This window comes from Argentina anserina, chromosome 7 (genome assembly GCF_933775445.1).
Source record: "Argentina anserina chromosome 7, drPotAnse1.1, whole genome shotgun sequence".
Taxonomy (NCBI): domain Eukaryota; kingdom Viridiplantae; phylum Streptophyta; class Magnoliopsida; order Rosales; family Rosaceae; genus Argentina; species Argentina anserina.
The window spans coordinates 12809239-12833511 of NC_065878.1; the positions used below are offsets into that span (position 1 = coordinate 12809239).

The window sequence follows — 24273 nt, forward strand, 5'->3', positions numbered from 1 at the left end:
TACGAGCCTTCCAAAGATGAGAGTGAATATGTGGTACATGTGAAGGGTTTTGTGGAGTATCTGATCGTCATGGTGTCGAGGTTTGCTCCAATTGGAATTTCTCAAACACGTTTTGCATCTTCGACTCAAACGTCGCCAGGGATTTCTCCAATGCATGGCTAAAAGCAAGTCAAATTGCTGCTTCCTTTTCTCTTATAATTCATTGCGTCTCCTTAAATCACTTGGATCTGCGAACGCGGCGGTGGTGATGAGTGGGGTGGTGGAGTAGGCTTTGGCTGTGACGAGGATAAGGATTCATCAGGAAAAATAGTTGATACCACTGTTGCAGCTGAGGTGGGTGCCATATGGCAGAGGTAGATACCACTGTTGCGACGGCTCCGGGTACCGAATATGAACGCCATATGGCGGAGACGCCGGTTGCCCAGCCCCCAAGCTAGAGACTACATCTAAAAAAGAGAGAAGGGAAATAAAATTGAAATAGCAATATTTTCTTCGATTCCTACAAAAGATTATACAGCAGAATATATAAACCCTAAGATGCTGCACATGACTGAGTTACATTAGAATCATAACATGCCACACCTAGTAACACCCCATACTTTTCATCTAAGAAAATTATCTGAGTTGGAAGCGTGGAGTGTTCACCAAATTTTGGGGTATTCCAGTGCAAACAGAAACGACCAGGATAAGCCGTGACAAGGAGAAGGTGAGAGTCACTTTGGTCGACGGTGGTGCGGAGGTGGGACTGAATGAAAGTAGAGGATTTGACAAGTGACTTCCAAGATTGCAGACGAGGGTGAATAAGGAAAAATAGGGCATAATCGGATGTAATCAGGAAGAGTAATCATACTCGAAATCTAAGATAAAAACAATTTCCAATTTTGCATATCCAACTTCGATCAAATGAAGTCTAGGATTCTTTCTAAAATAAAGTATAGAACCTGTTCCGATGACCTTTGTTCCAATCAATACGTCAAGTTTCTATTGAGTTCTGCTGACAAATCAACTATATTTTCATTAACTAACAAAAAAAAAATCAATGAAAAAAAATGAAGGTCTCGAGAGCTTTTAGCTCATCAATTTCAATCTACATACTTACAACTCAATCGAGTCAAAGAACGAAAGAAACACCAACCTCACAGCAATCTAAACCTGTACCTCCGAGCATGCAATTTAGGGTTCACCTGCCTATCTAATACACATGTGTTACACTCATAAGTCAAAACACAGCTCCAAACTGAAATAGAATGAATCTGCTCAAGCTTCAAGACAGGGCTAGCTAACATGCCCTTGAAGCTTTTGTCCTATAAAGGTATCGGGTATCTTCTTAATCCTTTTAAAGTATGGCCTAAAACTATGACTTTATTAAGGGACTCAGCCCATCACCTTCCCAACCAAGCTTGAGCATTTGATCCACCACTTTCAAGCTCAACTGCAAGCAATGAGGAGCAATTATGGTGATTCTAAGTTAAAAAGTTTATATCCTATAAAGTGAATTATTTATGAAATCAAAGTTTGACTTACAGCTGGATCAGTGAATATTAGCAACTGTTTATCCGCAGTCGACACCAGAAGGTTTGTATTATCTGCGTTTAGAGCAAGAGATGTGATCTCCTTTCCTTCTCCCAACTTCAATATATGAAAAACCTGTAGACACAAGTATTACAGGTTTATTATAAGATGGGGCCTAACATGCATACCCAGAGAGATTGCGTCACAATATTTGGCATAATATCAACTGGGTATGATTAAACCCTGAGGAGACACATCGAACAGTGCAACATATGCATTGAAAAAGAATAACTGGAGTGGGATTATGTCCCAAAAACTAAACAATGTGAACAAGACCCAACCACGTACAGTTCTAGTATGTTCTGTCCTAAATATATGAAATACTACCCAAATGTTATACAGTAGCCGATTCAAGTTGAAAACAGTAAACAATAAAAAGGAAATTGCATTTCACATACCTTCAGTGTATGAATATCCAGGAAGCAAACTGAAGGTGATGGAGTATCCAATCTTTTGATTTCCTCAGTTTTCTCTGACTCTCGAGAAAGATCCTCAAAGTCTGTGTTCTTAAGCTTAGAATCCCAGCTGCTGCTGAAGGATCTATCAGTATCCATAGACGAGTTTATTCCTATCAAAGCACTCCATCCATCCACAGAAATTTCCATACAACTGATGCTACCAGAAACCGATAACTGAGCTCTGGCAATGAGAGACCCATTAAGGGTAAAGGTACTCAAAGTATTCAGTGTTTTATTCCAAGTCAACACAACTCCCTCAGATGAGAGGCAGACAGCATGGGCCTCCACACCAGGTAGCCTTCTGATCAGCCGACCTCTTCTTATAGAATGCAAGAGCACATCTGTTGATTGGGAGCATGAAACAACTATCCCAAGATCTGAACTCACACAGCAAGAGAGTATTTCCCTCTGGTGGCCTCGAAGAACGTGTATGGGACCTTCAATGTGACGCCTCCTGCTTTTGTCTGCCAATGCATGTGATAAATTACTATTGCTGGCTGTGCTTGATGTACCTGTCCTATTAGAGGACTCTGATCCGCTGCTTGAGCGTGAAGTAAATGCTCTATGTATTCTCCAAAGTAAAATAGTAGTATCCCGAGATCCCGTCACAAGGTAGTTGCTATCAGGTGAAAGTCCAAGACAAGTGACTGGAGCGCAGTGGCCAAAGGCTGTCTCCAAGGTTTTTGCTCCATCTGATGAAACTAGTTTGACACTGTTATCCACATGCCCACCTAGTTACAAGCCAAAAAAAGGATCCTTCAGATACCAATTTACTGAAATGAAATGAGACAGACTTCATAGAGTTGTGATGCTGTTACCTACAACACACCAACATAATTTTGAGCCAAACAATCACATACTGATTTATCTACAAATTAGGCCAATTCTTACCAGCAGTATCTTTTACTAACACTTTCTTTTGTTTTAACTAATTCTCACTTTTAACAAGCTAATTTATGGATACACACAGAGGATGAAAACAAGTCTAATCAAACAAGCACCAACGAGATTGACAAAATCCAATTTTTCCTTGTGATATATATGACATTTCCATTATCCTTTGCATCGTACAACCTATTTGAGTCAATTAATGATGTAGAATGGGCTAGCCTGATATTGTTAAAGTACCATTTTATGTTCTTCAAGTTATATATGTTTGGACTAATTTGGTGTAGTTATATTAAGAATTCTCATGTATGTTGGGAATTGGGATTACTATTGGGTATTTTATTTTAAGATCTAACATTATCTTTAGCAATAAACACAGGCATCTTGATCATTGTAAGGGAGACTTGAATGCAAGAAATAAGATATTCCATTCTTACTCTTGGTGATCTTGTCTTTAAGATATTCTTACCCCCTCCTAGTCTCATTATTCTAATTCTACCAAAAACCATAGGTTACCCTTCTATTACAAAACATCAAACCCCTCTAAGTTCACATTTTGATCCCAATTCATTAAGCGATGCTAAATGTCTGCTACTACTTACAGTTCATAAAACCTTGTTGACCGAAACATAACCACAATAAAATGCTCCTAAAATACCAAATATAAAAAGGTGTATACACTCTTAGAATTCATGTTTCACTTTAATTTCTCTTTTACACCCATTGCTTTGCTTTCTTCAGTCTATCTAAATTACGAAATGATAACTTACCGGAGATGATTTCTTTGTCGCATGTTATGGAAACTATAGCTGAGCTTCTGATTCCAGATGTAGCAAATGCTAGCGCTTGAGGAAAAAGCCAATCCTCAGAACCAGATCCGGCAGGCCCTTTGAACATACGCATAAATGCTCCACCAGTGGAACTTGCTGCAGCCTTTCCGTGTTCAAAGAGGAAAGGCATACCTTGACCGTCAGGTGTGTTCGGCTGCCACTTGTGTTGTGCAATATGCGCTGCTGGTGCATGCATATCAACAATTACGACACTATCTGAAGATGCATGAATACCTGCTGCAGGTAGATTGCAACGCTCAGGAGTAGGAACACAATATTGTTTGACTTCTTTTGGGTTTCGGAAGATGGTCTGACAATGCAAGTCAATCATGACAAACTCTCAGAAAAAAGGAAACACTGTAATGCAATAAATGCATATAATAATTTGATACCATATATGCTTTAGTTGAAATCAAAAAGCATCTGAAAAGTTCAGCGTTACAATTTTTTTAGAGGATAAAATTACCTGCAAATGAAGAACATCTGCTAATGGCATCTTTTTCAAGTGAGGGATGGTAAGAAGTTGTGATGGCGTTTGGCCAAAGTATGCAATCTGGTCTTGTGTTGCACGCTGTTGTACCTGTTTCGGGAAAACAAATGAAAAGAAAAAATTTTCAATCAACAAATAAAAAAAACAAGCAGCCAGATTCCAAAGGAAACTGGACTTACTGGGTCCGATATCTTATCAATATCAACGGTCCCTTCATAGGTGATGTAGAAGAAAACATTATTTGCCAATATAGCTTCTTTTCCACGTTGCTTATACCTGAATATTTAAAACTATTGATCAACAGATTCTCAATGCTGCTATGTGCAGTCGAACACTAAAAGATAAAATAGCAAAACAACAACGACAAACATAAACACGCCGGGGAAATAAAAAATTTGTCATCCTAAAGAAACCTACCCAAATATAAGATCAATCCATTCATGCAAATGTGCAGATACATGCTCACTTTCAAGAGCCTTCCGGTGCTTATAAATGAAATCAATTGGGTTTTCCGCCCATGGTGGAAGTTTGACAGAACCTGATGATAATCAGAAAGCACAAGAATCAACCTTAAAACAATTGACAACAACAACTGATATCTTCCACCAGCAGTGTACTTAAACGTACCAAGTTTTCCGCCTGTTTGAGTTGTACCAAAATCGATTGAATTTTCATTGGTTAAGATCTCAGGTAGGTAGAACAACTCAGGAACCTAAGGTATATAACAGATAAATTAATAAACCCAGAGAAATGATTAATAAACTAGTCCATAATTGCAGTTTCTTCAATCATAAAATTGGTTAAGATAAAACTTTCATGAAATGGCCAGACACCATACCAATTCCTTCACATCACTCATGTCTTCAGTAACTCCATTCCAAGTAGAAGCAATATCTGAGAACATCCGATCTGCATGATCAAACTTTCCGCCTTGCAATTGAATTGACAGAGTTGTAAACGGTTCAACTCTAACAAGATAATATAACACCTGCAATAAAATAAATTTAGTAGATATCATGGGGACAGACCCAGTTGACTCTAAAACTGATATCTCCATACATAAAAAGTGAAAGCTTAAAAGTGTAAATAGAAAGCATCAGTTATAGTGAATCGAAACCATATTATCAAATACAATATAAGTTCCATCACAAAAGCCAAAAAAAAAAACCCTTCATGTTAGGGTGTTACTCGTGTTTATAATACCAAAAGTAAAAGCTTTTGTATTCTTTTACGCATTCATGTAAAGACAACACTAAGAAATCATTGTATATCCAATGCCAAATAACTTTCAAACACAACACATGAGAGACATTGCGTATCACATGCTGTTAGCTAGCAGTTCTTAAAGCTATGAGAAAGCTTTCAAATTGAACTAAACCCCAGAATAATATGAAATTAATACTGTATTGTACTGCATCTAGAGTACAGAGCACATTCTCTTACCCTAGATGGTATAACATTAACTAGCCATAACTTCAAAGAATTCGTACAAGTTAATTATTTTAAACGCACATGATTTTATCTTTGGCAAAAATGCCAATTTGCACCCCTAAACTTGGTCATAATTGTCAGTTTGCACCCCGAACTTACATTTGAGTCAATTTACCTCCTAAACTTGGTAAAAATTGCCGATTTGCACCACATTCGTTAAATTTAATGTTTTCCATCCAATTTTAAGTTACATGTCATGCATTTGAAGGGCAATATTATCATTATATATTTATTCATATTTAATAATGAAATAAATTAATAAAATTACTTAAGAGGAACACTTACTACTGTTTTTATATTTTTTTCGAAACATGTTATTAATTTATATATTTATTATTTTACGTGATATGGTATGTTAAAAGATATTGGAAAATATAAATAAATACCTAGAAAATTAAAAATAAATACATATAAAAATAGATATATACACAACACACTATATTTGAATGGGTGAGTATGTTGAATAAATAATTCAAAATAGGGTTAAGTATGTAGAAAAAAGATGTCAAAAAATAATTTGATTAAAAAAATAATCCTCCTTTGAAAGAATATTTTTATTTGTTTTGAAGAAAAATATAAATTGAAAATGACAACATTACTCCTCATGTTGCATGACATGTGACGCAAAATTGGATAAAAACAGTTAAATTTAACGAATAGGATGCAAATCAGCAATTTTTATCAAGTTCAAGAGGTAAATTGACTCAAATGCAAGTTCAAGGTGCAAATTGAGAATTTCAGCCAAGTTTGGAGTGTATTTTGGAAATTTTGCCTTTTATCTTTACATAAGTACTGTTCACTGGGATCATTTTCTCTAAATGTCTAATATAAATGAAAACTATAATTAGTATAGAAGAAGTTTATTTTGCAACTGGATGGGTGAAAAGTGAATAATTTTGGGTGGTACCTACATCCTTTTCTCCAATTAAGTAACACAGGAGTATTGATATGGTATTCCTTCAGGAATGAAAACCCTCGAACAAAAAGAATCAACGGAAGTTAATTTAAATTAAGATATGCACTTGATGCCTTTATTTTCATATATATCTAGAGCATATCGATATATGTATGAGAAACATATTTTATTTTATTTTATTTTATTTTTTATCATCAACATCTTAGCAAGGATTTGTATATGGTTTCGCGGATATGAAAAGAGTTCAAAGGTATGATGAAATCATAAAGTTTAGAAAACCTACTGTTCCGGCACTGGAATAATGAGAACCATAATGAAATTTGGGTATGACTGGGTCCTCAAAGCTGGAATATCTCTCTTGAAATTTTTCTAGACGATTAGAATTCAAAGCACCAACAGGCTGTATTGGACACAAAAACTTATTTAGCATCATAGCATGCCCAATCTAGATCAAAACTGTGCAGCATTCTAATGATACCACCTTTGAAAGGTCACGATATGAAGAAGGGTCTGCAAGATCCAAACTCTTTGAACTGTAATCAGAAAGGATCCATGGAAAAACAGGATACTGGAAGAAATAAAAGAAATGTGAGAGGCACATAATTATGTTAAATCCACATCTACACAAAACTATCCAGATGACTCTACCTGAGTGATATCATTGTAACTACGCCCCGCAAGGGTATTGAGCTGCATTAGATATTCAAAATTGCTGATCTGCAAAATGTTGCAATTTCTGCTAGTTATTTTCCCCTTCTATTTGATACATACCATATTGTAGAACATAAAATTGAAATTAGTAGCACGGAAGAAAAACTGTAAATGTATTATTATTTCATCTGAATAAGCTGTACTCCTCATACCTCCCACCTAGCCCAACGTTCCATAAGCTGTGTTCTCTTCAAAAGTTGTTCAGGTCTCTACAATAAAAATAAAAATTGATAGATAAGCTATCAGATATAATAATCCATATTAAGACATGAAGTAATTTATTTAGGTCATAACCATTTACACCAAGCAAAACAAGTCATTTACAAATTCTAGAGTATATGCGTTTGATGGTTTTTCAATAGATCACTCTTAGACAAAAGCATTTTAGCAGCCTCCTAGTTAATTTTATCCATCCATATTCGGAGGGGCTTCTGTATCAGTCAGGATTTCAGTTTTTTTTTTTTCTCATTTATACTAATGGTAGTGCACAATTTAGTGCTAGCTGGAGTGGAGCAATCCTGTTCTGAAACAACTCTATTTAGTGTAAGGCTGGCCATACAAAAGCAAACCCCTATTCAATTATACATCTGAAAATATAAGGCAGGGTGAAAACCTGAGTTGCCAGATATATATTATTCAAATGGGGAGGCCGTGCTTGAACTATTGCTCGATATGCATTTCTCCGACTTTCCGTACTCTGCGGAAATAGAAGTTGTTAGGAGTAAAATTCACCGACATAATGTATTGGTTCACAGGAGTATCACGAATGTTATGAAATCATCACAATCCCAGCAACTAGGAATGGAAAAAATATATATAGCAAGACTTACCCCAAAATCAAAGAAGAAGTTCGAACGATCAACCAAAAATAGCTCCAGAGCACTTCTTCTTAAGAGATATCTATAACAAGAATAACTCATTAAGAATAATCCAGAAAAATGAAAGGCATGAAGTACAGGATAGACCTCTTCGCTTGACTGACACTAACTCACCTTCGGCTGTATATTTGATGAAGGGATGACATAGACCAGCTACGATCCTTATGTTCTTCTCTCATATCCTTGCAATCTAGTTCATCCAATGAACCATTCATATCACTGTTATCGACTATAAAATTTATTCTTCTACTTGTTACCTGAAATAATACACAGAATCCCATACATATAACCAACCGCATCAATAAAAAACAAAATTAAATGGATCTAAGAATCTTTTTTGTAACCAAGTCTGGTGTTGGTTATCAAAAAAAGTATATTGTTACCATTTCTATGAACAAGTTGAAAACAATCACCATTATTATGCAGGAAATGAAGAGAAGTGCAGCACATAAAACAAATGAGAGGATATACAGACCATATGTCTCTAATTTGGAATTTGGACCCAAATTAGAGAAGGGAAAACATTTCCAGCTCAAAACCAGATTTTGATATTATACATTGACTTTGGCAGCCAAAAGGGGCCAGCATGGCCCTTTGAGCAGGACAAAATTACCATGCTTTATAATAGAAAGCATATAATAATTACAAAGTTTCTTTCTGATGCATTTCAATGAGAAAATTTTGAAATCCGTATGAATTTATAAATGATGACATCTTAAAATCCGTCAATTGCAAATTTTATTATTTGGTTATATTTATGTGGGTGTGTAATAGATTAAGAAAGTTTGAAACATTTTTAAAATATTAAATTATTAAAAAAATTATTTTGGAAAGATAATTGAACATTGCAAGAATGTTGTCAATGACATATTTTGTGGGGAATTCAAGTGAGGAATTCAAATTACGAATTCCTTTGTTATCTATTCCACAGAAATTTTTGAATTTATTTTTGATGATGCCAAACAAGGGAATTGGTTTTTAGGAACCATGGAATCCTCACTTTCAATTAAATTCCATCATCTTTTCCCTCATCCAAGACGCTCTTACTAAAAATCAGAATGTGATATACCAAGCGAATCTATAACATCATGCTTTGATGTAATCATTCTTTTTTCTTTTTTTTTTGAGAAAGAAAAAAACTTTGATGTAATCATTCTAACTATAAGACATTTTGTTAGTTCTAGTTTCTTGATTTGGCTCTCATTGCGTAAAGCTAAGAGATTTTCCATCATCGCTTACTCCCTTCAGGACAACTCATCTAGATATAACAGAACCAAAACACACCTACTGACTTAAATATCACAAGTAGGAGTGTTAAACTTACCTGAAATGTTCCAGTTATAACCCTCAATGGCCGAACCATTGATGAAGGAAGTTCAAGAACAATTCTTTCGTCAAGTTCACTAGGCACATACCCAGCCACAATTGGTGACGAGCTTTGGACCAAGCCTGGTTCACCAGAAACTTCAGTATCATCAGAGTCGGCAGGTGCCTGCAAGTTTTTTTCACCTGTTTCAGACAGTTGCAACTGACTCTCCATATTCTCTTCTATACCATAGGCTCTACCATCCATATTTTCAATTTCCCCTTGTTCATCATCATCATGTATTGCTTCCATGGCAATCACTTCTGCTGCCAAAATAGAAGCATTTGAGGAGCTTATGACATCCTGCTCTTTTGTCTTAATAGGATCCTCAAAATCGGCAGCAGCACCAAAATGATCAGAACCTTCATAATTCCTCCTCACGCATCGTCTCATCCTAGAAGAACTTTCCATAAAGTCTAGCTTCCAGAAAACCTAAAGAATTTAAAACTATTTTAGAAATGTGTTTCAAGGATATGAACATAGATAACTCAGAAAGATACAAAGGAGTAAGTTAAAGAAAAGTATCAAATGATATCAAATATAGATGCATGAACATGAATATTGCATAACATCTTGTGTAAGGAAAAAGGTTTTCAACAAAGCACGAGGTAGTATAGCAGAATTTTTTTGATAATTGCAGGATAACTAAAAAAAAATCTACAGATGGCCCAAAAAAAATCATACAGGTGATTGATTGCATAATTGGTCTCCAGATGGCCCAAAAAGACACTTCATCTCAATCAAGCAATGCATGAGCTTGCGCCATGCACGGCTTCCTTTGCCCAAACGATGACGAGTTATCAGATCAACTTGAGAACGTCTATCAACCTGGAGAGGAAGAAATAAATTAATCTCATATGTTACACTTGAAAGTCTTTTGAAAGTAATAAAATCAAATAAGATAAAGTATGAGTGGAACCTCAGATCGTTGCATATTTCTTGCTAAAGCAAAACTTGCCACAAGAACAGCGATAAACTTATATGATAAAGCATTAAAGCCTTTTCCGTAGACTGATTTGGTATCAACTGGCTGCAAACATTCCATCCAGGCAACTCCCATTGCTTCAGCAACATTCCATCTCTTCACACGCTCCATGTCACCAGCACTCCTCCGCTGTGCAGATGTGGCCATTGCCACAGCACTAAGACCCCTTCCAGAACCGATTTTATTATTACGTTCAAGATCACGTGCCGCAGCCAAGGCAGCAGCCTTTGCAGCGGCCTTATCCTTTGGTAGAGGTGGTGCTTTGTCAGGTTGCTCTAAAGGTTTTTGAAAGCTTGAAAACGTTTGAAGCTTAGTAGTCTTCCGCTCAAGCAATGACGAGTCACGCCTAAGTTGAGAAGCTGTTGGAGGAGCTGGAGTCTCTCCACCAGAGGCACCAGCTGCTATCATTGCCAGTGCCATTGCAGCAGGTGGTGATGCAAACGCAGCGGCCCAAGCTGGAGTAATCATTGCAAGAGCAGCCTGAAAGAAGATGTAGCACATGTATAAGAACAAGACATTTACAGACAGCGACTCCATGAGAAACAGATAGTGACAGCTACATAGAATAAGACACAGATCATTAAACTCTTAATGATGAAAAGATAACATTGCCAATTCCAATTGTATGTGCAAGAATAATTTACTAAAGACCAAGTGCAAACAGAAAAACCAAATAGATAAGTAAAGAGACTGACCTCTATTGGCAAGGCATCAGCTGCCAATGCACGGTCTTCAACCATAAGAGGATTTGAACCATCAGCAGTTGCAAGTTCATGAATTCCAGCTAAAAGGGGCCGCCATCTCCTCAAAAGAGCGACAAATGGAGGTACAATGGCCTCAAGGTACAATTTCCGGAGAGGTTGTCCATCCCTGCCAACAGCATGATATAACTGCAATACAAGCCAAACTAAGGTGACTAATATAATTACCAATTGATAATCAAGAAACTCTGGAGTACAACTGTACAAGGTAAGCTGGTAAGGTATAATGAAACTCTTTATCATAAAATTTTAAGTGGTAATGACAAAGGATAAGAACAAAGCTAACATATAATGATGTGACAAAAAACTCAAGGGGACTAACCTCTGAGTAGAGAACACAGGAAGCAACCAAAACTCTCTGCCTCTTGGAATCAGAAATTGGCATGTTTAGAACAGGTGAAAGCACACTGCAAAATCAGTAACATGAATGATGATGCAACAATTGGTGAACATGCACATAAGGAATCAAACTTTGTTTTGGTATACTTGCAGTGTGTATGCATATCAAAATGTCAAGACAAAGCATCAAAAACATTTAGAAATCATTGAGGGAAACATGGAAAAGAATGGAAGGAGGATGAGGGTAAGTGAAAAGCTATAAGTGTAGGAACAAACTCGGAAAAGAAGTTATGGTTAAATTACCTCCATAACAATGCTGATCGTGGTTTCCTTCTTTCTGATTTCCCATCATCTATACTTAAATTCGTCATAAGCATGCTCTCATCACCATTATCTTCTTCCCTCATCGAAAGAAGTGTCATTCGAAGCATGCATAAAAATGGTTGGTCACTGTCCAATAGCTGGTATAGTGCTGCCATGCCTCCCATTCCAGTGCCAGATCCACCACCTATGCCAAGTCCACCACCAAGTCCCGAATCATCTAATAGTAAAGCTTGGAGCATTGCAACAGACTTTTTTACCAATGGAAGCTCGATCCAATTTCCATTTGCATCCTTCTCCAGTGCAGCCATCCATGATTCCCTACCACTGCCACCCCCACCAAAGGCTGCTGTGTTTGAAGGAATGCCCACTCCATACCACAATCTGCTCCTATACTTCCACCCCATTGCTAGATCCATAGTACAGCTTCCATATGATACGAAAGCACATGCAACAGATCCATAAGGCTCAGCCGCTGCAGCAGCAGTAAGACGTTCCATCACTGCTGCAGATACTTGACCATTTGCATCAGCCATTGAAGCAAGAAGCTGATCCAAATTACAAGTGAAAGTTCCATGAGAAAATTAATAATGTATTGGACAGAACGAATCATAACAGTGGGAAAACAAAATTAAAGTTGACAATATGGCCACCATGGCAAAGACAACAGAATACTACATACATCAAGAGGAAGTCCCCCGGAATCACTAGACAATGAGCTACGATCACCCGAAGTCCCGCCACCAACTGTATTTGATGACTTTGATTGGTTATTAAGGGGAGATACAAGAGAAAGAGGAGATGGAGAACTATCTGGTGCACGTGAAGCGGAAGACAGTTTGCACTGTAACCGTAAATGATCCTCAACAAGCATTAGTACCACTATTGCATTCTCTACTAATGCTACCGAAAGTTGAGCCACATTCTCTGCTTCTGCCTTGGCATCTTTTGGTGATAAAGCCTCTGATGCAACATTAGCAGATGCCGCAGCAATAACTTGGGTCTGCAGAAAAGAGAAGCTGGATATAAACATGATTGACTTTTTCTTCTCAACTAAACACCTTAGAATAACAAATATTAATATTATAAAACTGAAGAATGAAATGGAAATGACTATTGAAAGGAAAGAAAACAAGGAATAACCCATATTTGGGGGGGGGGGGGGGGTTAAGATGTAATTACTATTCCTCTTTTTGAAGGAAATGATTTTAAAAAATTATGAGTAGCAGCTCAATGATGATACAGTAAGTAACTGGTTAAATTTGAAGATTACCTGATATTGGAGTTCTCTAGCAGCGAAGTCAAGCAAACCACCTAAAAGCCTCCTTTTAAATATGGGCAAAGATTCCTCACGCCTTCCAAATACGAAGCATATAGCCCATTAGGGTAGATGAAAAAATATTTGAGTTTTGAGCAACATTTGAAACACTAAAATGGTTCCAATTGACGCAGTAGAATAGTCATGCTTTAGAAACTGCTTCAATGATACCAGATTCATGAATCTTGACAAACTTGGAAAACGTACAGAGTGACAGAGATATAGCATGAATACCTAACCCGTTGTTCTCCTGTGCTTGATCCACCCACTATAGAAAGCCACTCTGCACAATGAATTGTAGCTTCAATATCCTGTAAAGGGAGATGATAGAATATGAATAAAACTGATTCATTCTAATCAGCATCAGAATTAGTATACATTGATATAAGCACAGGTAGCATACGCGGAAAGTCAAATTGACTGCAAACATGGTATAATCAAGACTCAAATTCTAGGAATGGCACAGCCCAGTCAGCCAGTTTGTTGGTCACTGACCTGGGCATCAATCATCATTGAAATACAATGAGCCATAGAGAACCTAAGAACAAATTAAATAGTGGGTTATACTGTTCAAAAATAAAGATTATTTGACTTATCAAAGCATGTAGCAGGGACCTAGGAGCAGAATAATGGAGAAAGAGGGAATTGTCAAAAAGCAGAAGGTACTCAAGAGAAACCAAATGACATGAGTAGAACTACTGAATATGGGATAAAAATTAAGACCCAAAGAAAAGTGGCAGAAAAGAAACAAGACACAGTAAACCCAAAGCACTTTGGCCTTTTAAAAGCATATCAATCTTGACCCACTTAACAGACCAGCTAAACTGAAGCCACAAAATTATGACATATATAATTGAAAGACAGGAGTAGAGAATATTCCCGACTTTGAGGTTCCCAAAATGACAACAGTTTGCATGTTGTCTATTCTGCACAATTTCTAATTTCTTCCGGACTTCATTTGAAGTATTTTGATGGTGCACAAAATTTTTCATATGGACAGAAGTGCAAATGTTACTATGCAGTGACGTTTTAGAACCACCTGTCCGAGTAAACTTGAATCAAATGCTGAGACTAAAATGACATACACAATAAACTATGTCAAACAGAGGAATGGTCTGAGCATTTTAGAATGCAGAATAATAATCCCAAAATCTACATTTACACAACCCACTATCACTAAGAGGACAATGATTAAATATTGGGAAATAAAAATAATACGAACCTTCCATCCATCCTTCAGGCGCATTGAATGCTCTGACATTATAATCAGGAAGTTGTGTATCAGATCTTCCATGTCCCTTACAGAATCAGAATGTTTGCTTGCCCCCATCTAAAAATAAATAACACAAGTTTTGAAACATGCCATTAGTGTATCTGCAATTGGATAATACAGGCACCATCGATGCAACAAAAAATAGGAATATAACCTTACTTATATTTCAGTTGGACGAAAAGTAGTATTTAATTATATTCCTCATCAATAGAACGTTAAACTTAATACAGGCACCATCGATGCAACAAAAGGTAGGAGTATAACCTTAATTATATTTCAGTTGGACGAAAAGTAGTATTTAATTATATTCCTCATCAATAGAATGTTAAACTTAAGAATTCCCCTCCCCCCCCCCCCCTTTTAACCAGTAACCGTAGAGGAAGTCGGTGTGTTTCAAACTTTTATTTGTAATGCCTAGAGGAAGATTCAATAATGAATCCTTGAGAATGAGATTACATGTGTTACCTCATAGCTAGAGATGAGAACCTCAAGAATCCATTCAGGCCATTCCTCCATGTTTGTAAGACTGCTTCGATTTTCTGATTGACTGCAAGCCAAAAACAGAAGATCCTGAAATCATATAGAAAAAACATCTCAGAATGTGAATAAACATCAACGGGAATTTAACAAGGCAACCTATGCAGGCAAGACATACAGCCTGCTGTACAAAATTGTAGCACTTCTAACAAAACCCTCTTAGAACATTATATTCAAGAAACGTCAAAATTGTTATCCTCAACTAAAACTCCATGTTCTCACAGGAGCATGCAAGGTGCTTTACTGATCATGACGCAAGGTAAAAGCATCATGGCATGGATGCATAAGCATTTGCGGTTTAAAAATAATTAACCAACATTAAATTAATTTATAATAAAGTAATAATATTTCAAACCTAAAAACCTAAAACATCACGATTATAATCCAACATATGCATCATCATAAGATCCAAAAGTTTGATGATTCAATAATTCATTAGATATGTATACAAAATAATATCCTAATATAAAGAAACTCGTCCAGTATTTCGTCTGATGTTTCACGTTCTCGGATTCCTCATTACCCATTAAATATTAAGTCAAAGACTCACAAGTCACAGCCATGAAACCTAAATGGTTACAGCTGATTTTCATCAAAACTAAAAGTTACAGTCAGCAATTACTTGAAAATTTGCATTTTGGTATTAAGTTCATCCCACACAGTTGGACATATTGCTCAAGTCTTAAAATCTATATAGGCTGAACCCACTTCGTTTTATTAAGGATTGCAACCTCAATCCATAGCTCTTTAGGGCCTACAGCCTAGGAAATCACATGGTTCAGGTGTTCCCGTGTGACTCACCATTTGTATCACAGCTCATGTAGGCATTAAAGTTATGCCTGTCCATTCTAACTACAGACAATTCTCATTGAATAACCAACACAGTATGCAAACCAAAAAGAATTTGGAAACATAAATGTAATACCTGAAGAGCCCGGGTTTGCACAGCCTTGGGTGCAAACGGAAGTGACCGCAAGAGAACCAAAAGCAGCTGCACATGATCAAATTGATGACCGGAATCATAGAAGTTCAGCGCCTCATCAGCTGACGAGGCATTTATCTGTAAAGAAGAAGAAGATATCATGTTTTTACATGTTCAATGTGTACACCCTTTTAGCAGGCATAAAGTCAAGTGAACATCTACTCTTACAATGTACTTTACAAGAGGTTAATCATTTTGTAAATATTATTGTGTTTAATTGTGTGATCGTGTGGCACTGACTGTTACATGGGTTATAGTGAAGTTCGAGATTGTGGCATTAGTTGTTTGATGAACTTCCCACTCAATTATATCTTCTTTTTAAACAAGGTTTATGTCTCTTATGGAAAATAATAAATATCGAACAATACAAAAGAAAACTAAAAACAGAAACAACTTTTAAAATGAACCAGAAAACAATTTATAGCGACTAAAGCTCAAGAATACCGTAACAGGCAAGCAAAGGTCAGTGACCGCGTAAGAGTATACGGCTGAGGTATCATTATCTAAAGTGAAGCAATCCTGAAAACTCAATCCAAAAAATATGCAATTTACAATGTTGGATTTTATTATCATGGGGTCTCTGTTCTAAATATCGGATATATCGGTTATATTTAGAAAACGATACGATATTGCCCATATCGGTTGAATATATCGGTCAACGGTCAAATATCGGTTAAACTCCAATATATCAGTCAAATATCGGTCAAATTCCGATATATCGGTTAAACTCTGATTTTTTTTAAAAATTTCATTTTTTTAATATTTATTTCCGCTCTTTAAAAAAAATTCATTTTTTCATATATATTTCTAATTTTTATATCTTTTGTATTTTTTTTAAATATATATAATGAATTTCGAGCCTAAACAATCCTTCTTAAACACCCATTTTTATTATTAGGTGTCATTCGTGTACTTTAATTGTCAAATAATAAAGTATTTATTTTCTTTAGTTTACTTAGTACCGTTTCTTTAGTTTATTTGGTACATTTTGAAATATAATTTTATAAATTTTATTGAAAATAAGCAAATCCGATAAAACCGATAATATCGATATATCCTCGATATATCGTTTTCTCCCTTGACCGATACAAAACCGATAAGCGATATTTAGACCATTGAATGGGGTCCTAAATCATGAGCCCAGAAACAAGCATATATATTAAAAATACTGTAACAAATGATTATAACTTCAGGCAATGAGCTTTTACCAAGACATCATACAGAATGCACTTAAAGGAATGTGCAGCTTCTTTGGAAGAAACAATCTGTTATTTAAAAAGGAAAAACATAAAACACATAAACACCTAAAAAAAAAATTACACTCTTACCGATGCCCCCAACAACGCTGTGTACACATTACTGGTCAATAGTCGGTTTGGTGCTGCTTGGAAAGCCTTCTGTAGAGCAAAAAGTAACAGGGAAACTTTGTCTTCGAACATGCTACCCCCTCCATCTTGCAGTGCACTACCTAAAATGTTGTTGGTCATATCCAAGGAAGCAGTTGATCCAATTTTCAAGTGCCCAGAAGCAACTAAAGCACCTAAAAGCCCTATGATTCGGGCAACAACCCCATCACTTCTATCAATATTGTAAACATTATTCCTTGCATTGTCAGCACTAATTGAGAGAGCTATACCACCCAGATTTTTTATAAATGTACTTTCTGGAGCAGAAGTCATTCTTGCAATGTTCAACTCAGGAGAAACAGAAATGGGACTGCTAGCTCCATCAGGGGATTGGAATGTAACAACTTTCTGATGTGAATTTTCCTTCTCCTTTGATGGTTCTACTTCATCATCCTGCTCAGGTTGCAGGACTGACATAACTTCATCATTCTTAGTCTCGGATTCTGGAACACCATAGTCACCAGCTTTGGCTTCTCGTTGCAACAAAACAAGAAGGGTCTCTATCCCACCAGAAGCTATAAATGCCTCAGCAAATGTCTGAGATCTTACTGTATTTGGCTGTACCACCAATCGATAAATCAGATGCAAAACCCTTGCAACCTGCAAGAAGAGACATTTTCTTAAAGCCAGAAACCAATACAATAAGTACATAGTTTTTATTGTTCAAATTTGAAAAAAAAAAAAGACAAGATAGAAATAAAATTTTGCAGAAGTTTTTCATTAAGCAGAAATGTAGTAAAATTAATTTAGAATTTACCCAAAATAGTTCATTGAGGCAATATGAAATACTCGGTCATCTATTGCAGTAAGAGACTACGGTAGGGTTTGTTTTTCGTCAATTCCATGGTTATTCTGATCCTAAGGGCATTGAAAGCCACATTCCTATTCCAGTGCTTGGTAGCATTGGAAATGCAAATCAATGGATTAATTGCTGATAGTGCAAGTATAATGGAAATGGGATGCAAAACGCCACTTTATGGGCTCCAATATTCGCGAGAATGGGAAGCAGGACGTTCTGGTGTCATGTTTTCCCTATTAGAGTCAGAAATGGAATCCCCTACCCCTACAACGAAACAATCACCACCTAAGATCTCAAGGGCTACATTTTATTTCATGTCTTCAAAATCTGACCATTGGAAAATATCAATATCCGAGCTGAGTGAGCTATTTCTGGAAATAACATCTGTTCAAGATTCTTCCTTCTATTACATGAAATACAATTCCATTAGTAAAACCGAAAAAAAAATTTGAAATTAATAAAGTTCTCAAACTGATCCCCACTCCCCTCTCCACCCTGAATATACTATCAATGAATACTAAAGGGTGGACCATATGGTGTGCATCTAAAGCCACAAGATATAGTCCAGCAATGAAGTACAAGACTGCTTCCACCATATGGACTTGATGGTGTCTAGCAAAGCTATGTAAAAATTGAAGTTAGATAAATGACACCACAAGGAACAACTAGTTCGACATTATCAAAGGAACAAACAGGGGGAAAAGAATCATTTTGAATACGCTCTCAACCTCATAGAACATTTCAGTGTCAGAATAAGCAAAGAAGCTGCTAGTGTGATACGACAATTGGCAAGGTTTTATTTGGTCAAAAACATTTGGCCGTTCAAAAGCTACTAGAATTTAGTGTTGCACAAACAAAAGAAGATCCATTTCAAAGACCAACTTATCATGTGTCTCATCTCTTATCCTTGGGATGATATTATAGTTCTATTTAAAAGTTCAAATTAAAAAGAAAAAATATATATATGAAACCAAAGCAATTGATCGCTTGACCTAACACCACATATCTAGGTAAAAAGTATTTAGGATTTCATATGGGTGGCGAACCAAAAAAAAAGTCGCAAAGGAGAGGCTGTAAACACAGACCATAATGAGAAGTACTTAAATCATTATAGGAAAAATAATTTACCTGATTTGGTTGAGGGCAGTCAACCATGAACCCCAGTAAACAACGGATGTCATCAGAAGCGAATGAAGGAGGTGCTGCTACTAGAAGAAGTTCAATAATGACTAAGAGTTCATCAACCAAAGCATTCACCTCACCCACAGGCCGGCTTGCCTCATTAAGTGACAGAGAAAAAGTATTCACAGAATCCTTTTCACGAATTGTCCAATAGCATCTTCTGCAACTGTCAAGAAGCATCTGAATGGCATTAGCATCTCGCATTACTGACGACTCTGTAAAAACCATGTCTGCAAGTGATGACAGAAGCTTCTTTTGTATCCCATAGTTACATAAGCTCCAAACTTTCAGATCCAATAGCAATGTGCTGAAAAGCTGCACCTTGAGTCTGTAATTCTTCTGCTGAGATTGACATAATGATAAAACGGAAGCAACAAGCTCCTCATCCCCCACACCGTTATGTTTTGCGGCATAAAGTGACGACAAAGTTAGTAAAAGATAGTTCAAGATTTTTGAAAGAACCTCAGGCCCTCTGGTACGACACAACTCTTCATTGTTCCAAGGGTATTGCATAGCAGTGCCAATTATTCGGAATATCGGAGCAGCAAGAGCAGTGGTAGCCAAAGACAAAGAGGGATTCCCTTGTTGTGGTTCAAGAGTAACTTTATCCACATTGCTAACTGCTAATGGTAGTAAAGACATGGGACCCCCATAGGAGAAGGCCCAGAGAGCTGATACAGGACGCATGCGTGTAGCAATGTGGACCTGCCCAAGAACCTCTGCTGGTCGTCGAAGCATGCCTGAAAAACCATACATACCAAATTGAATAAAAGACAGTACACCACCAAGGTTCTTGATGTAAAAATTGATGCATCATTCTAAATATCACATGCTTATTCAAAGAGAGAGAAAGATGCAAGGAAAGGAGAGGAATTAAAAGCAACAAAGAAAAGGAGAGGGCAGGTTTAATTGTTCAGTAAATATCTAGTAATATAGCCAGAAGGAATGCCCATAGAAGGGAAAATTAGTTAATTGCTCTCTCCTCTTTCCTTTCTATCACCTTTTCTCATACAAAAGCATTAGCTAATTATATTTACATTTTTCTAGTTCTCCACATATTTACCTCTTATGTTTTTTTCCTTCCTCATTTGGCACCCAAACACAGTTAAGGCACATTATCAAATCTACAATCCATTGTAGATCTTTTATTTCAGAAAGATATTAATTAAAATATACAAAATTTGACCTGAGGCCCCACTAGGGGAAGCATCTGGACAGAATCGCCCGCTAAGCAAACTGGGGTGGTAGAAAAGATGAATGAGTCCTCCAATTTCTGCATCCAAAAGTGAACTTTCCTCTGCCATATTTTGCACTTCCACATTTGTAGCTAACCACGGTAGCCCAGCCCCATGACCAAAAGAAGGAAGCACATCCCCTCCCCTAGAAGCCAAACGTGACATCCTTTCTGGACCAATTGGTTCCTTAAAAATATAAACAGGCCCCATCTCAGCAAACAAAGGGCATTGACGGCGACGACGTTGTAAACCAGCCATTGTAGCAGGAGGGTTAGTCCCAATGCAGCAAAATGCAAGCGGCTTAGATATCCGAGGGAACTCAAAAGGTCGACTTTCGTACAGCGAGCCATCAATATACAATCTTAATTCACTCTCTGTTTTCCCAAGAAGCCCCTGCTTGCAAGTATGCTCTAGACCGATAAAGTACCAGCATTGTGGCTTGAATGCATGTGTAAAATGTAAAGAAGATTTCTTACCCTTTCCACTACCACATTCGACCACCAAAAACTGAGCATGGAAGTATGCCTCTAACCCCTGATTGTCAGCAGATAAGAAACTGAACAACCGCGGCATGTGTGCTGTGCCTTCACCAGCAAGTGCACTGGCAGCAGCAGCAGCCGACATTGCCGACGATTTTCCTGATTTGGCAGCAGCAGCTGCAGCAATTGCTGCTGCAGCAGTTGCTGCATTCAATGTATCAGCAAATGATTCAATGTATATCCATGTCGCAAAGGCATACCCATTTGTAAAAGGCCAACGGCTCTCCCCTGGACCAAGCAAACCTGAACTTTCACCATCAAACTCAAATGTACATGCTGGTCCCCTCGACTCCTTTCCACCCATAGCCTTCTCTAGTGCAAGCATTAACCGGGTTGCCCATATTGTGGTGAGCGTTCGAGTAATGACTTGAAACCATCTGTGCATATCAACAACACTAAGTGAATGCCCTGCTAAGTGCTGAATGCAGTAACATAAGGGAGTTCCATCCCATCTCATTTGCTCAGTTGAATTAACATCCTGCATAAAAATCTTCTCTGCTGTCCTTAATAGAACTCCTAATAAACCAGCCATTGAGCACATCGCTCTGTTTCTTGTGCAAGCCCGTAATATAGCAAGTAGCCCCCTAACCATTCGTGTGCGAGGGGACATAATAGCATGACTATCACCAAACCCAGGAAGTGAAGGTATAAGTTCACCTGCGACAATGGCAGCCCGAGAGTTTAGCATCACACTAGGAGGATTGTTATCATCATCTTCTTCAAAACTCTCCACACCACCCATTGTTGCAATGAGTGAATCAACTACCAAGTAAGCAATGCTCTCCATTTCTTCCCCAGTCCCGAAACTCTCCACACCACTAACAATGTTCTTTAATTTGTCCAAACTTTCAGGCTTTCCCATGATGGCAGAATCAACCAGATGTAACAACTCAGGAGATACATTGGGCATCATAGGTTTCTGCCTTGATTTTGGGGGTGAACTAACAGGAGAATAACCCACATCCCCATAATAAGAGGAAGAATCAAAACTACCAGCTGACATGGATGGGTAGATAGGGTGACCAAATTGACTGTCTTGACGTGGGCTCCAGGCAGACTGATCATCCTGCATTTCACCAACCATAGACGAATCGAATTCTGATGTAAAACTCTGTGAGGCAACTTCATACCCACCATATGATTGTCTAGCATTGTCTGAATTTGATGTCCGATTTGATTCCACTTGACTGCCTTGAGATGCACCAGCAGTCTTATCTTGATCTTTCAAGTTTACCTGCTCGAATTGGTCCTCGTCCAGAAGTTTAGGTACAGGATCTGTTACGCTATTCCGTCCTGCATCAGCTTTACCATCAATATTACTGGTAGTTTTCTGATCCAAAACTTTAGGTACAGAATCAGTTGCTTGCAATGTTACGCTATTCCGTGCTGCATCAGCTTTATCATCAGTATTACCGGTAGTTTCTGGAGGAGATGGATCAACATCATCCTGAACACCACTAACTAGCTCGTGATTTCCTGTATCCTTGCTGGAAATATTCTCTACCTCCTTCCTATCCTCTTCTTCATCCATTGTTACACAACCACATACGCTGAGCTACCTAGATATCTATATATAGAAAGAGTGAGACGTGCATATCATCAGAGCAAACCTGTGAGACACAGAAATTAAAATATTACTATATGATTCTTTCTCCCAGTTTAAAAGAGAAAAAGAAACTACTAATTGGCAGTAACTAACATGTGAGCTCAAAGGTACTAAAACACTGACAAAGTCATCCCATTTCCACCTATAGTGCCACCAAAGAAAAATAAAAGTGTGCAATACTCTAATCAATTAAAGAGATGAAATTTCGCCTTGGCTATTTCCACTGAAAACTTCCAAAAAAGCTCTTAGCCCTTGCATCGCATACACTTCTCCTCTTGAAACTTCGTTTTAATAGGAAACAATCCCCCTAATTAACTCTCCAACTGCTCTACTTAATATGCCAACTAAGCTTCATTTTAAGATAATCCAGGTTTCGCCGTTTCAGAATAGTTCATTAGACCATTTCAGTTACTGAAGTAGATCACTACCTTCAACTCAGCTAAACCGAATTTCTTCCATTTCGAAACCTACACCATTTACTCCAAATTTTTAAGTCCTCATCAACAGTGAAACAAAGAAAGCAATAGATGCTTCTAATCCAGTAGATAAAGAAGTACCGATTTCACAGATCTCAACCTAAGGAATCAACACAGTCACATGTAAACGCATTCACAAAACCTAATTGATCTTGTTCATCAAACTACTGACCTAATCAGACTGAACTATCGAAACGAAGATCGACCTCGCCGTGCATTGCGGTTTCTTCAACCGCAGCAGATCGATCTTGTTCATCACACTACTGACCTAATCGTCGCAACAAAACCTAGCAACTATGCAAGCTCATCGTAGCTAAAGAAATGCGAATCGAAATGCAACAGATCAGATGGAAATGGCGATTGATTTAAACCTAGAAATGAAATGCGTCAACGAAGAAGGAGATTGAGGTTGAAATTGATTACCTTGAAGAAATGATCGGGCCGGAGAATGGCGATGAATCTGTGGAGTCCGGAAAATGGAAGAAGGGGAAAAAAAACTAGGGAGAAAAGAGGAAAGAGGGTGTTTGCAGAAAGGGAAGGCGAATTGGGCGCGCAGGAGAGATGGTGGATTTCGCAGGTGGATTTCGCAGGGTAATAACAAATAAGACCGTCTCTGCCTCTTGTGCTTGCTCAGTCAAAAATCATTACAAAAATAAAATAAATAGATGGATTTCGAAGGTAAAAATGATAAGTTACTATTTATCGACCAACATAGAAATCAGAATTTTTATTTTGGGCTTTGAAAAGATTTTTGGTTTTCTAGAGCTTCTAAATTCACAGATGAATAGCCAAAAACAAGGGATAAAACCATAAACAAGAATGGGAAATTAGTGTATAGAGGTTAGAGTTTAGTATTTTTCGGAAAATCATGTCAGAGCAGACCCTCTGACCTAACCAGGTCTTACAAATATATT

General features: G+C 37.4%; 1 protein-coding gene across 2 annotated transcripts; it reads right to left on the bottom strand.

The window, feature by feature from the left end:
• Window positions 1–936: 936 nt before the first annotated feature.
• Window positions 937–23931, bottom strand: LOC126803994 (BEACH domain-containing protein C2). 2 transcript variants are annotated; one of them, XM_050531735.1, is made up of 32 exons: window positions 23783–23931; window positions 20690–22844; window positions 19450–20243; window positions 17445–18122; window positions 16060–16194; window positions 15063–15167; window positions 14547–14654; window positions 13559–13635; window positions 13280–13361; window positions 12689–13009; window positions 11989–12554; window positions 11669–11753; window positions 11281–11475; window positions 10520–11065; window positions 10285–10428; window positions 9559–10032; window positions 8349–8491; window positions 8187–8256; window positions 7970–8053; window positions 7509–7565; window positions 7294–7362; window positions 7127–7213; window positions 6929–7045; window positions 5077–5226; window positions 4866–4950; window positions 4656–4776; window positions 4418–4514; window positions 4215–4328; window positions 3689–4058; window positions 1971–2761; window positions 1525–1647; window positions 937–1432 (listed from the first exon to the last, which is right to left on the bottom strand). In XM_050531735.1, exons 2-32 carry the CDS (start codon window positions 22806–22808, stop codon window positions 1355–1357), a joined length of 8985 nt encoding a protein of 2994 aa, XP_050387692.1. In that variant the 5' UTR covers window positions 22809–22844; window positions 23783–23931; the 3' UTR covers window positions 937–1354. The 2 variants fall into 2 exon arrangements, with proteins under 2 accessions (XP_050387692.1, XP_050387691.1); XM_050531734.1 differs by having other exon boundaries at window positions 20690–22887.
• Between the last annotated feature and the right edge of the window lie 342 nt (window positions 23932–24273).